Raw genomic sequence first — 15,632 nt, forward strand, 5'->3', positions numbered from 1 at the left:
TAATGTATCAATGCTGTGGTACTACACTGACAGTGGTAGAGAATGAAAAGGACCTGGAGGTAATTGTGCAGGCTGATATGAAGTTTTCTGAGCAGTGCAGATGGTCTGTAAGAGTAGCTCATGATGTCTTGTCAGTGATATGCAGGAATTTTTCCAACAGAGATAAGGGCGTGATTATCCCCTTGTATAAGGAATGGTCAGGACACACCTAGAGTACTGTATACAGGTCTGGAGGCCTCATTTTAAGAAGGATGTAGAGCTGTTGCAATAATTACAGAGAAGGGCAACAAGGTTAGTGAATGGAACAAAGGGGTGCTCATACGAAGAAAGGCTTAAGTTTTGCAAATTACAGTGTCTGGAGACTAGGCACCAGCGAGGTGATCTGATTGAGGTGTATAAAGCCTTGAATGATTTGAATATTCTGAATGCTGATGGGATTCTTCCTCTTGCTCAGAATAATCACCCGAGAGAGCATAAATTCAAATTGAGGAAAGACAGTTGTAGGATGGATGTGCGGAAGTTTGCCTTTAGCTAGCGGTTAGTTGATTGGTGGAACAGGCTTCCATCTTTTGTTGTGGAAGTTGATAGTCTAAATAAATTTAAGGCTGAACTGGACAGGTATTTGAAATGAACAGAGGGGTGAAATGGGAGCGTGTTTTTTTTTTTTTTTTTTTGGCCGATGTTGCATAAACTTGCTTTCTTGCATCATATGCCTCTACTAATGCTAATGCTAACGCAGCCATTTCTTAAATAGAAAACTACCAGTATTAACTGCAGATGTCTATTAGGCACAGAGCAGAAAATTTTATTTTATATTAAGAGTAAATATTCTTACTTTTCTTTTGTGCAATATTCTTTAAAATTATATTTCTCACTTAATTTTTAAAAGATTTCCATTTATTATAATCATATTTTCATTCAAGATATTTTGATTATTAAATTTGATGCCAGTTGATGATGTTCTGGTATAGGTCAAATATTATCTGAAAAAGTATTATCTCTTGAGCTCTATTACTTTTGGCACAGGTCATAGTTTATATTCTGTATATACGGGAATCCCTCGATTAGCGCTGGTTTGATTAGCGCGAGACTTGAATTAGCGCAGTTTATATTTAGCTACCAATTTTCGATTAGCACAAATCAAAATTTCAATTAGCGTGGTATTTTGGCATGGCCTAAAGAAACTGAAGCTGGTAATGCTATGAAAGTCAGTACTAAGCTACGAATGTAAATACACTGCTAAAGTATGCATAACATTAGAGAACATTTCAGAAATATATCGCTTGTTTTCTTAGTGAGCACGCGGCTCTGTTCACAAAAGGGAGTTACTGTTTATCTCGCATCGCGTCATATTTTCTCCATCGAGAAATAAACAAAAACGAATGCAAGATACAGTGTGGGAAGCTAGTTTGTTTTTCTACCATAAGAAAATAAAAAGAAACGGATTAATTACGTATTTCAAAAATTAAGTATTTCAAATGTGTATTATTACAACAATTAAAATATTTTCTAACATTATGCACTCTGAAGCACAACACCAGCCGCACCGCATTTATTACGTACATGCAGATCAGTTGCTTTCAGTTGTTCTTGCGTTGCATGTTAACTCGCAGACTCTGTGTTATCTCCCGCCATTGCGCGTTGTTTACATTAATTATTGAGTATTCTAATTAATTTCTATTAAATTTTTTTATTTATTATGTAATTATTAACTATGGATAAAAGGAAAAGTGTATCTGAAAGTGCCTCTGGTAAAAAGAAAAGAAAAGTGATAACGTTAGATGTAAAAATTAAAGTCATAAAAAGATTTGAAGATGGTGAGAGTAAAATACAAATTTCTCGACATCTTGGAATGCCTGAATCAACGGTTCGGATGATTTTAAGTACATAAGTCTTAAAATTTTAAGGTTTTAAGTACAGTACATATAAGGAAAAAGGTAAGCTTGCTTCATCGTCAGCACGCACACAAACCACAAGAAATAGAAGTGTTATGATTGAAATGGAACATCTTTTAGCCATTTGGATAGAAGACTGTAATCAAAAAAGAATTCCAATCTACACAATGACCATAAAAACAAAAGCCTTCAATATTTTTGCAATGTTAAAGGAAAAGTCAACAATAGAAAACTTGGGTAGAGCGGTAACTGAAGAAAATATTCAAGCAAGTTCTTCAGAAGGAAAAGTGATCGAAGTGGAAATGGAAGAAAATTTCACTGCCAGTAAAGGCTGGTTTGAACATTTTAAGAAAAGAACAGGACTGCATAATGATGCATTGACTGGAGAAGCGGCAAGTGCAGATAAAGATGCAGCACAAAATATCCCGAAATTTTAAAGAAAATTGTTAATGACGGCGGCTACAGCAGATCAACAAATATTTAATGTTGATGAAACAGGCCTTTTTTGGAAACGAATGCCAAAAAAAAAAACCTTTCTAGCAAAAAAAGAAAAGGCTCAACTCGGCTATAAAGTTTCCAAAGATAGAATAACACTTTTATTGGGATGCAATGCAGAAGGCGATTTGAAATTAAAACCCATGGTTATGTGTAGAAATGAAACTCCCAGATATTTCGGTAAAGGTTTTAATAAAGCAAGCCTACCTGTTGTTTGGTGCTGTAATAGAAAAACTTGGGTCACAAAAGTTTTATTTGAAGAGTGGTTCACTAGCTATTTTTGTCTGAAAGTTAAGGCCTACTGTGAAGAAAATAATCTTGCATTCAAAATTTTATTAATTTTTAGACAATGTCCCGGGCCACCCACCAGCACTTTCTGATTTATGTGAAAACGTGAAAGTTATGTTTTTTACCTCCAAACATGACAAGTCTTTTACAGCCTATGGATCAAGGCATAATCGCTACTTTTTAAGGCCTATTATTTATGCAGAACATTTGTGCAAACAGTTGAAGCAACAACTGGAGATGATGCAGTTTCTTTTGTTGAATTTTGGAGAAATTACAACATCAGGAAAGCAATAGACAATATTCATGAGTCATGGTCTGAAGTAATATCCAGCAATATGAGAGCAGTTTGGAAGCATATTTTGCCACCTTGTGCAAATGATTTCTGTAGTTTCACTCATGTCAACACTGTTATTGATGAAATAGCAAATATTGGAAGAGATCTAGTCTTTGATGAAATCGACAACAGTGATGTTCGCAAATTGCTGGAATCACATTCAGAACAATTAAGTGATTCTGACCTTCTTAATATTGATGAACAACGAGCATATGACGAGGTGGAAATTTGCAAGGAAGAAAATGTTCAAGAAAAGAAGTTGACATTAAAAAAAACTTAAGGAATATTTCACCCAGCTGAAAATTTGAACAACTAATCATGGATGCAGACCCAGATATCAAGCGCAGTATGCAAATTCGCAGGAACATTGAAAAAGATGTCTATCCATACAAGCAAATTTATGATGAAAGGAAGAAAAAAAAGTCTGCACAAACCAGCCTTTTGAAATATTTTATAAAGAAATAAAGTGAGTTATATATTGTAATTTTTTAATTTCAATAAACTTTTGATTACTGTACTTCAAATATTTATAATTATCTTTTGCTTTTATACTGCTAAACATTAAATTGCCATAAAAAAACGTATTTTTAAAAATATTGATTGATATATTGTAGGTCTTGGAACGAATTAGGCTGTTTTGTATTGATAAATAACTTCAATTAGCGCGATTTCGCATAGTGCTCCATTTTCGCGGAACCAATTAATCGTGCTAATCGATGGATTCCTGTTTAATGGATGTTCTTGAACCAAACAAACTTGACCCTGTATAACCTAATATAACTATATTATATAGTTATATTAGATTGTACATAGTCAGACCCTTTATCCCATTTGTCAGGGCTCCAAGTCACTCATATTATGCATTATGGAAAGCATAGGGAAATTTGACTGAATTTTGATTGCTTTTAGGGGGTGATATCTCACTGCCTAGATGGAATAATGGTGTTCTGCAATTCTCATCTCATGATGAGTCCCAAGAATAGATTAGGAGTGATTGGTTGTCACACACACAGATGGTAATAACTTTTTTATGTTGTTATATTTTCATTAACATTTTGTGTTATATAAATGGGTTTTAGATGACTTTTAAGTATTGTTATACACAAATGAATTAGAGAAATTCAAATTAAATTGTTTGAGAAAGCAGATATTAGTAATTCACTATTCATAAAAATAAAAGCCGACCGGGCTAGCCAGGTGGGTGAAGTGCCTGCCTGGCAACCCAAAGGTCGCAGGTTCGAATCCCGCCTCGGGCTTGGATCAAAGTACTGCAAAAACCTTGGGAGGTGCATTATGGCCACAGAAGCTGATGCGCCAACAACTACCAAAAAAAAAATAAAATAAAATAAATAAATAAAAATAAAAAAAAAAAAGAGGTAAAGACAGAAAAAGTAATTTAAACACTATGCATAAAATATTGTTTCGACAGTACTTGTGTGAAGTGAATTTCAGTATACACTTATTTTTATGAACAAAACATGTATTTATTCAAAGAAGTTAATAGCATGTTATCCCACATCTGACTATAATGACTGCTTTAGTAGATTGTGAAATTAATAGAAAACTAATTTCTGGTAAAATGCTGGTTGGTACTGTGCTCTCATTCTTTTTTTAAAGCATTCATGAACTCCACTAACAAAGAAGACTGTCTTGACCTTGTCCTAATTGTGCATTCCAGTTCATCCCAAAGACATTCACTTTGTTGAGCTTGTGACTCTATGCTAATATGATTCAATTTTATTCCCTTCAGACAAGTGTTCACAGTCCTTGCTTTGTGACATGGAGTTTTGTTGTGTTGGAAGGAGTAAGGATTGCTTCCATAAAATTTCCACAATATGTAGCACACAGAATTGCCCAGAATATCTGTATAAGATGCAGCATTCATGATTCACATACTGAGATTTATGGATGTCCATATCATGAGAAACACTTCCAGACTATCATACCTCCTACTTTATCAATGATATTGATAAAGGTATATCAGGCTTAGTATTGAAGTTTGCAGATGACAGAAGGTTGGCAGGGTTGTTAATGACAGTAATGGCAGTGTGCTACTGCAACAGGATCTAGAAAATTTGGGCAGATGGGCTAAGAAGTGGCAGCTGAAGTTTAACCTTGACAAATGCAAAGTACTGCATATGGGTAGAAGTAACCCAGAGAAACGTACCAACTGTGTGATACTACACTTAAAGTGGTAGAAAATGAAAAAGACTTGGGAGTAATTGTGCAATCAGATATGAAGTTTTTTTAGCAATGCAGACAGGCTGCCAGGGCAGGTCATGGGGTGTTGTCAATGATATACAGGAATTTTGTTAGCAGGGAAAAGGAGGTGATTGTCCCTCTGTATAAGGCAATGGTCAGGTCACGCCTTGAGTACTGCATACAGGTCTGGAGGCCTCATTCTAGGAAGGATGTAGATTTGCTTGAACGTGTACAGAGAAGGGCAACAAGATTGGTGAGGGGAATGAAGGAATCCTCTTACCAGGAGAGGCTTAAGTTCTGCAAATTGCATCAGCTGGAGACTAGGCACCTGCACGGTGATCTGATTGAGGTGTATAAGGCCTTGAATGGGTTGAGCATGCTGAATTCTGATGGGATTCTTCCACTTGTTCAGATTATGAACCTAAGGGGGCATAAATTGAAATTGAGGAAGGACAGATGTAGAATAGATGTGCGGAAATTTGCCTTTAGCCAGCGGGTGGTTAATTGCTGGAACAAACTTCCATCTGTCGTTGTGGAAGTTGATAGGTTAAATAAATTTAAGGAGTAACTGGACAGGCATTTGGAGGGAATGGTGTGATTTTTTTTTTTTTTTTTTTTGGCTGATGCTGCATAAGCTCATCTTGCATCACATGCTACTACTACTACTACTACTCTTTCCAATTTTAAAGTTGAGGCAACACACTCAGCTACACTACTTGACAAAGTTAACAGAACACCTAGAAAATGTGGTGTAACTTGTGCAGCTTGCAATGAAGTAGAACAAAATTTGGTATGGTACTGATGAAATGAGGAGACAGCAATAAATTTCAGACAGGTATAAGGGACATTTATAGGGGTTGTATAAGAATTACCAAAAGGGTCACATTACAGAAGTTGATACAAAATTCTCAAAAATATGGTGATACGACATCAGTACAGTGTATGATCCGCTCCAATGGCTAAACAGGTCTGACAGGTGAACCATGCTCAATATAAGAGTGTCTGTAAGATTCTGTAGCAACAAATTCCATTCTTCCACCAGTGCAAACCTTACCCTACCAAGTGACTGAGGAGTTGGCTGCTGGCATGCAATGCAATGGCTGAGGGCATCCCAAACATGTTCAATTAGATTTAAGTCTGGTGATTGTGCTGACCAGAAGTTATTGGATATCTTCAGTTTCAAGATATTCCTTCACCACTTGAACTCTGTGTGCAGTGACAATGTCATACATGAAAAGAAAATCCTGGCCAACTGCACCCCTAAAAAGTTGCACATAGGGTTCAAGGATCTGTTCTCAGTACCTCTGCACAGTTACGGTACCCCTATCAAAAACATGAAGAGGGATGTGGCCATTGATCATTAGTCCACTCCCACACAAGAACACTGCTCCACCATAAGTGTCCCTTTCTCTGATGTTGGAAGGGTTATATCACATTCCTCATTGTCTCTAATTAAAATAATGTCTAGAATCTGTTTTTAGGCTAAAACGGGACTCATCAGAGAACAGAACTGTACCTCATTTTTCAGAGCTCCAAGTCAATGTTCATGGCACCAGGCTTGACGAGCTCTGCGGTAGTTTGGGGTTAATGGGGTACAAACCACTGACTTCCTTGCATAGAGTCCACTTGAATTGAGCCTTCTTAACACAGCAACAACCTCAAGAGACAGTTGATGACAGGTCATTATAGGGTTCTGTCTTGCTGTTAGAGCCAGATAGCAGTCTGTTCTGGTTGACATAGCCCTCAGGTGACCTTGGACAGCTCTTCTTGTAATGGTTCCTATTTCTTAAAAAATTGCTTCCATAGTGCCAAGATGACACTGCATGACACATTAAGCCAACATCCACCTGCAACTGCCTGGCTTCAAGTTGTCCAATGGCCTACCATGTCAAAGAATCATCTAAACAATGATGACTTGCCATCACAAGTACTGAAGATGTGGCTATTCCACTGAGCAAGCCAAAAAAACGGGAATGAAGTGATGTGTTGCAACTTGTGTTTTTATAGGCATGAATAATTTGCATAACGTGCAGCTCTGTAAGGTGGTAGATCAGTTTCTATTGGATACTCAGAATTTGCATACCGGGATGCCTATCATATCAAATATTTGCTTTTGGCTACGCTGTTTACAATAAAATATTCATAAAAAACATTTTGTTCTGTTAATTTCATGAAGCAGTGTAGTAGGCATTCTCAGGGCATCCTCTATACCCAGACATGTCCATCCATTGGAGTGGAAGACCATGCAGCTTGAATCACCACTCCACAGGTTTTCATTGACCTGCAGTCCAGGTTTGGTGCAGTTTGCATTATGACAGTTGATGGTGCACATTTGTTTTTGTTATCAAATGCTTGTGGACTATAATTCTTCTGTGAAAATTCATGGCATGCAGCTTTCTATGTGCAGAAATACTTTCAGGTTTGCTTGTGGCCCCATACAACTATAAACTAAACTGTCTAAATGTGTTTTGGCTCCTGTAAGTCAGTATTTCACATTTGCCTAATTATATTTAGGGCCCAGTATTCTCTCTGTCACAAAGACTTCTATTTCCTCAGCATGTTACCAATCGTTGACCTGGGAATATTTAATTCCTGGGCAGTAGCGTGCACAGATATTTTTTCCCACATGACATACAGTTGTTGTTCCCGTCTGTTAGCCTTTCTGTGTGCTCATTGGTTCATTTTCTCTGTGCCAAAATAGGCATATTTTGCATATTTCATAGCCATAGGCATATTTTGCATATTTCACATGCAATTTCCTGAAGTCAGAGGAGTGTCAATTTTTTAGTAGGATGCTATACAAAAGTCTGTGAAATTGTTTTACTTTAATTGAAGATAAATAAGTTTTGGAATATAATAACAATAATCATTAAGTAATATAACAAGCATCACTCAATGTAGTTTCTTCATAATTCTCACATTTTTTGTGAGCATCCTTTCAGTCAGTGGAAGCAGGCTGGTAAAATTCTGTTATCTGTTTAACCTACTGTATAAATTTCAGAAATAATTTTTTTCAACTGTTTAAAAGGTGTTATTCTATAAATTAGACTTTAATTTACCAAACAAAAAAGCAAAAATCTTAAAGCAAGATTCATCAATCATGTGGCATCAATCAGCCCAAATCTTGCAATTCTTGACTAACATCACTTGTGCTGTGTATGGTCTTGCATTTTGTAAAATAAAGTTATTATGGACATCACCCTAAGAAAATCTTTGATTTTATGGCTCTTTGTAATTTTCTTAAAGTTAAAATGTATCTCTCTGTTGATAGTTATTCTCTTTTCAATGAAATCAACAAAAATTACCTATATTGCCCTAAAAGATAGTAGCCATTGTTTTAAGACACCTTGGAAATCCTTGTTTTCTTTAGAATTAGTAGAGGCATATGATGCAAGAAAGCAAACTTATGCAGCATCAGCCAAAAAAAAAAAAAAAAAAAGCGCCTCCATAGCCAGGTGGGCAGGAGCAGCAGTGCATAGCACACGCTTCTTGATTAGACCGGGGTTCGAGCCCGTGACCACCAAATACGAAGGATGCGGAAAGGTCAAGGAATGATCACCGCTTATTCCTGGAGCAATATGACCTTAGTTGCTAATGCTCCTAAAAACCAAATAACAATAACAAGCCAAAAAAAAAAAAAAAACCCGCTCCCATTTCACCCCTCTGTTTGTTCGTTTTTGTTGAGGTGTTTTTAACCCATTCTGTGGACTATTTTAACCCATTCTGTGGACTATTATTTTGTAGAATTAGAATTACAAATTACAAATGATTCACCTGCTTGTTGAAAGGTCTGAAGCAGATTGGTACAAATTTCCATTCTCAATGTTTTCATTTCATATGTAAGAAGCTTTGGGACCCATTGAGAACAGATTTTCCTGTAATTTACTAGATTAAATAGATTTTATGTTTAATATTACAAAAAAATCATTATCTGAGGAGTTGTTAGTAGTATTAACATTGGCAACATGATGCAAGGAAGCAAAGCTTATACAAGCACTAGCCAAAAAAAACAAACACACAAACACTTAATTTGTCTATTTCTTCTAATATTTGTCCAAACCTTAAATTTGTTAAACTACCCACTTCCACAACAATGGATCGAAGTTTAAACTAGCAATTGTCTTTAACATTAACTCTTTAGTTGAATGCAAATTTCTCACATCTGTTCTGCAACCATGCTTTTCTAATTTAAATTGATGTCCCATTCTCTGTGTGTGTGTGTGTGTGTGCATGAGTGAGTGAGTGAGTGAATGAATAAGAAAGAGTAAGGATGCCATTACAATTTAGTTTACTCAATCTATTTAAAGCCTTAAATAGGTCGGGCATCTTTTCTCAAGTACTTGGTTTCCAGATACTTTAATTTACAGAATTTGTCTTTTTTGGTAAGCATATCCTACATAAAAATAGCAGAACTTTTGCTGTTTAGGTAGAATAATGCAACAGTTTGAATTTTCTAATTACAAGCACCAATATAATGTACAGTCTGTTCATTTATAAGATTGTTGCTGCCATCATTAAATTATCTGAAAATTGGTTATCCACAGTGGGCCATTAATTTATTGAGACTGTTTTTATAGATGTGAATTCACATCTATAAAATATACTTGTGTGTACACCAATGCTAGGAGTTTAGTAAATAAATTTGATGAATTTGAGGTATTGCTCAAAACATCAAAGGCAGATATTGTGGGGATTTCAGAGACGTGGTGTCACACAGATATAAGAAATGCAGAACTGGAATTTGGGGAGTACAATGTGTACAGAAAGGATAGACAGGATAGGAAGGGAGGAGGGGTTATGCTATTAATTAAGAAACACATAAAATCCAAGGAAGTGAAGCCAGTCGACATCGCTGGACAGTGCAGTGTCGAGTCAGTTTGGTGTGACATAAGCATTGGGAGATCAAAATTGAGAGTAGGAGTGTGCTATAGGCCTAATGACTCTGATGAGTATAATAAGAAACTGTTCGGAGAAATAGAGTGGGCCAGTAAATCAGAGAGTCTTATAATGGGGGATTTTAATTTCCCAGATATTGACTGGAATTTGGGGGCTGGTCACTCACACAGTAGCAAGGCTTTTGTGGATTTATTGGATGATTGTTTTCTACATCAGCATGTTCGGGAGGCAACTAGAGGGAGTAATACTCTTGATTTGATTATCAGTAGTGATTCTTCATGCATTCAGAATCTGCAGATAAATGAACCACTTGGTGGCAGTGATCACAGTGTGCTGAAGTGGGAGTTACTCAAAGAGGTAACTACCATTAGGGGTAAAGGGAAGGGGTATTGCTTTCGTAAAGGCGACTACAATGGACTGAGACAGTATTTAAATTCTATACAGTGGGATCAACTGATGATATTGCCAACAGCAAATTCAAAATGGGAAGCATTCAAAGAACTTATCGTGGAAGCTACTAGGCTTTACATACCAACTAAGAAATATTGTTCAAGGTTTAGGCCTAAATGGTTGTCAGATGAACTAATGAGGCATATGGCAGAGAAGAAAAATGCATGGGATACATACAAATTAACACGTGACACGGATGCCTATGATAGATACAAGTTGATCTGTAACCAAGTTACAAAGGAGGTTAGGCAGGCGAAGGCAGATTACGAGAGATCCTTGGCAAGGGATGCGAAGAAAAACAGCAAAGAGTTCTTTACTTATGTAAACTCTAGAAGGAAGGGGATGAATCAGATTGGTCCACTTGAGATCGATGGGTCAACTGTTGATGACCCTGCTCGGGTAGCTAACAAACTAAATGAATATTTTGCATCGACATTCACACATGAGGAGTTATTCAGCGAGGGGAATGCCAGAGGTGTATTCAACTCTAGCAGTAAGCTAGAGAATCTTGTAATAACTGAGAGCAAAGTGGAGGAGAAATTGTTGAAGATAAACACAAGAAAGGCACCTGGGGTGGATGGGATCTATCCAGTTATATTAAAGGAGGCAGCAAAGGAGGTAAGCAAACCCTTAGCCATAATTATGAGAGCTTCCTTGGACTCAGGGGAGGTACCCATTGACTGGAGATGTGCAAATGTGACCCCAATTCACAAAGGGGGATCAAAGGCTGACACAAGTAATTATAGACCTGTGAGTTTAACTTCTGTTCCCGGAAAATTAATGGAGGCACTGGTGAAAGAAGCACTGCAGGATCATCTAGACAAGACTTCAGTTATAGCTAGGACACAGCATGGTTTTGTTAAGGGGAAGTCTTGCCTGACCAATTTGATTGGATACTATGATGCAGTCACAAAAGAACTGGATGCAGGGAATAACTTTGATATTATATACTTGGATCTTAGAAAGGCTTTTGATACTGTTGCACATGGAAGACTGCTGCACAAATTGGAGCAGTGTGGCATTGGAGGCAAGTTGCTGCTATGGATAAAGGGGTGGTTGAGGGGGAGAAGACAGAGAGTGGTAATCAATGGACACTGCTCATCGTGGACTAATGTTATTAGTGGAGTCCCTCAGGGTTCAGTATTGGGGCCTTTATTGTTTTCTGTATTTATAAATGATATTGATGATGGTATATCAGGCTTAATGTCCAAGTTTGCAGACGATACAAAGGTTGGCAGGGTTGTCAAGGACACTACTGACACTATGCTGCTGCAACAGGATTTGGAAAGGTTGAGCAGATGGGCTTCGAGGTGGCAAATGAAGTTTAACATTGACAAATGTAAAGTACTACATATGGGAAACAGCAACCCCAGAGCAACGTATCAACTCTGTGGTACTACACTGACAGTGGTAGAGAATGAAAGGGACCTGGGGGTGGTGGTGCAGGCAGATATGAAGTTCTCTGAGCAGTGCAGACGAGCTGCAAGAGTAGCTCATGGTGTATTGTCAATGATATATAGAAATTTTTCTAGCAGGGATAAGGAGGTGATTATTCCCTTGTATAAGGCAATGGTCAGGCCACACCTAGAGTACTGTATACAGGCCTGGAGGCCTCATTTCAGGAAGGATGTAGAGCTGCTGGAACGAGTACAGAGAAGGGCAACTAGATTGGTGAATGGGACAAAGGGGTTCTCTTACGAAGAAAGGCTTAAGTTTTGCAAATTACAGTGTCTGGAAACTAGGCACCAGCGGGGTGATCTGATAGAGGTGTACAAAGCCTTGAATGGTTTGAGCATGCTCAATGCTGATGGGATTCTTCCTCTAGCTCAGAAAAATCACCTGAGAGGGCATAAATTCAAATTGAGGAAAGACAGATGTAGGATAGATGTGCGGAAATTTGCCTTTAGCCAGCGGGTGGTTGGTGGGTGGAACAGACTTCCATCCCTTGTCGTGGAAGTTGATAGCCTAAATAAGTTTAAGGCTCAGCTGGACAGGTATTTCGAACGAACAGAGGGGTGAAGTGGAAGTGGTTATTTTTATTTATTTATGTTACTTTTTTTTTTTTTTTTTTTTTTTTTTTTTTTTTGGCTGATGCTGCATAAGCTTGCTTTCTTGCATCAAATGCCTCTACTAATGCTAATGCTAATACATCTACTTTTTATAGATGTGAATAGTCTCAGGTCTCAAAAGTAGATATAAACAGCTTTGAATACCTGTTTGCATCTGCTTTTTTTTTGTATTTTCATAATCATCCATCTTTTATAATCTATAAGTGCATTCTATTTATAGTGTAGCCTCCTGTTCTCATTTTGTTATTTACCACAAAAGTTTTATAAACATTTTTTCTAGTTGTTTTTTATATCCTCAACCTTACAAAGAAATAGTGGATGATACTAGAGCCAAGGATGGACAATATGAATTGTTTTCTGAAGTTGATAGATCTATTACCAATGAAATTAAGAAGCTCATTTTTGAAAGTAGGTATTCATTTAATTTTTTTTTTTTGACTCAGCTAGTGTACGTGTGTGTGTGTGTGTGTGTGTGTGTGTGTGTGTGTGTGTGTGTGTGTGTGTGTGTGTGTGTGTGTGTGTGTGTGTGTGTGTGTGTGTGTGTGTTCCTCGAAACAAATGTAAACCAATTAAAACTAACAAACAAAACAGCTGTATGTGACGTGTACCCTTCAGTATGTGTTTAGCTGTATAGAACTGCTGGCTATATGAGGGCAGTTTGCGTCATCTCTACTCGTGCTACAACCATTGTGGTTGTTTTGTTTTTTCTTCAAATAAAATCAATTTATCTTTATTTCCGAAGTACACTGATGATGATTTTTTTTTATATCAAATCTTGGTCAGGGAACAACTTTCTAAATAAGAAAAAAATAGTTGATTATGCAGAATTGAAATTTAGAAATCTAAATTGTATCACTTATTCCGATTTAACATCAAATTCAAAAATTTCAACTCGTATACAACAAAAAAGTCCAGATGATAGATAACATAAACCTAAAAATAAATGAAATGGATCCATCCCAGTGCCTTTTAATTAAAACACCCTGTGGTGTGTGTGTGTAAAACTGTAAAAAATAATAAGTTAGGAGAAAGAAGGAAAGATGAAAAGAAAGAGAAGACCACAAACATAAGTGGTTGTGTAAACAATATCCAAAAACACATAGTGTAACATATAGAAGCAATATATATATATAAAAGCGGAACATGAGTGAAGAAACAAATAAATAACAAAGACAGAAGCAGAAATGGAAGATATCTGGTAGGAATATGTGTCGAAAAAATTTAGAAAAATATTAAATATAGGCCAAATGTAGCCAAAGTTATAAGCCAGTAAATAATAAAGTCAGACTGGCACTGACTTGAGATAACACGGAGGTCAAAAAATGTGAAATATCACTAAAATAACACAGTAAACCAACCACAAAATAAAATAGATACAAGAGAAACAGAACAAGGACAGAATGACCATTGTATCCAATCTCGTTAGAGAGCCCCTGGATACAACACGTGTGAACAGTATTGCATTTTGAATGTAGTGCAAATTACAGCAACTGACTTCTCCAGATGCCCTCTAATGAGATTGGATACAATGGTCATCTGTTTTTGTTTCTCTTATATCTATTTTTGGCAAAGGTAAAGAAAGCCAACACAAGAACGACGAGAAACATCGGATAACTTACGCGGAAAATTAGTTTCCTGATATGGCACTCTAGTGCTGCTCACTCGGTAGACGGTAGATGTTATCGGTCTAGAGCAAAGTCGAGAACGATATATTGATTGACAGGTAGGCGTGGCAAACGACGTGCCGATTGGTGCGCAAACAACACACAATAACATCAGTTTAGTGTCACTAAAGTTAGCACTAATGGTAACTTGCTCTAATGAACGCTTTCCATAATGGTGAAAAAAGGTCAGGTTACCTCCACTTGAATCCCATGGGAGCTTGAACCCCTCCCGAAGTGGATGGGGTATCATAACTTTTTTTCTTTAGAATCATGTGGACTAGCACATAAATTGTTTATTAACAAAATATAAATTTTTTATTACCATACTTTTATTTTTAGAGACTTGTGCGGATACATGCGTATCATAACGTCAGTCAACGCCTCAACACCTGTTCACTATATATACAGGGTGTCTCAAAAATATTGGTACAAACATTTAGGGAAGGTAGGTAACATCTAAAGGAATGTGAATCGCATAGGAACCCATAACCAGAAACGTCACCGTAAGTCGGTACATGGCGCTGTTCATCAGTTCGCGAGAGAGAAAATCTCTGGTTTACTCATTCAAGCAGTAGTCGCCGCATGAGGAGCATGCATCGATATACAAACTGTGAGCTGGCAGACATGCACTTAGTGTATGGATTAGCAGAGGGCCCACACGGTGTGTGCCCCCATGCGGCACAACATTGCTTCACAATAAATGTGTGGGCAGGTATGGTCAGTGACTGCTTAGTCTGCCCATACCTGTTACCATCCCGCATGAACTCTGCTAAATATTGGATCTCTCTTGAACAGGTTCTATCAGGGTTACTTGACGATGTTCCAGCAAATGTGAGATGCAACATTTGGTTTCAACATGACGGGGCACCAGCCCATTATGGAAGGTGTGTTCGTGACCATTTGAACAGGCATTTTGGGTGTCAATGGATTGGCCGTGGTGGAACCATTGCCTGGCTCCCATGCTCACCTGATTTATCGAGCCTTGATTTCTTTCTGTGGGGAACACCCTCAGATCTATTGTGTATGAACTGCCTGTGGAAATGGAAATGGATCTCGGGGGCGAGACTCGTCTGCGCTGCTGCTACTGACAAAGAAACTCCAGGTGTGTTCGACCGTGTCCGCCAATCCATGCTGCGTCGGTGCCACGCATGCATCACATCTCATGGTGGAACCTTCGAGCATCTGTTGTAACATCATGAAGTGCATCCATCTTGTACTCCATTGTTAATATTATGTCAAATAAATGTTTGCCACTAATTACTGTCTTGTGTCATTTCTGCTTCTTGTGCCTCTGCTACTACTTTCCCGTGATGTTTCCAGTTATGGATTCCTATGCGAT

The 15,632-nt window shown here is 37.5% G+C and overlaps 1 protein-coding gene across 1 annotated transcript in view; it reads left to right on the plus strand.

Moving 5' to 3' along the window:
• The window catches only part of Tfb4 (transcription factor B4), a 108,728-nt gene that overhangs the window by 17,805 nt on the left and 75,291 nt on the right, over positions 1 to 15,632 (plus strand). Inside the window, exons 3-4 of the mRNA XM_090384226.1 lie at positions 3,922 to 4,028; positions 12,910 to 13,037. Coding sequence (XP_090240352.1) covers positions 3,922 to 4,028; positions 12,910 to 13,037 — 235 coding nt within the window. The remainder of the gene's footprint in view (positions 1 to 3,921; positions 4,029 to 12,909; positions 13,038 to 15,632) is intronic.

This window comes from Mastigoproctus giganteus, chromosome 1, assembly GCF_048544385.1.
Source record: "Mastigoproctus giganteus isolate SK-2022 chromosome 1, ASM4854438v1, whole genome shotgun sequence".
Taxonomy (NCBI): Eukaryota; Metazoa; Arthropoda; class Arachnida; order Uropygi; family Thelyphonidae; genus Mastigoproctus; species Mastigoproctus giganteus.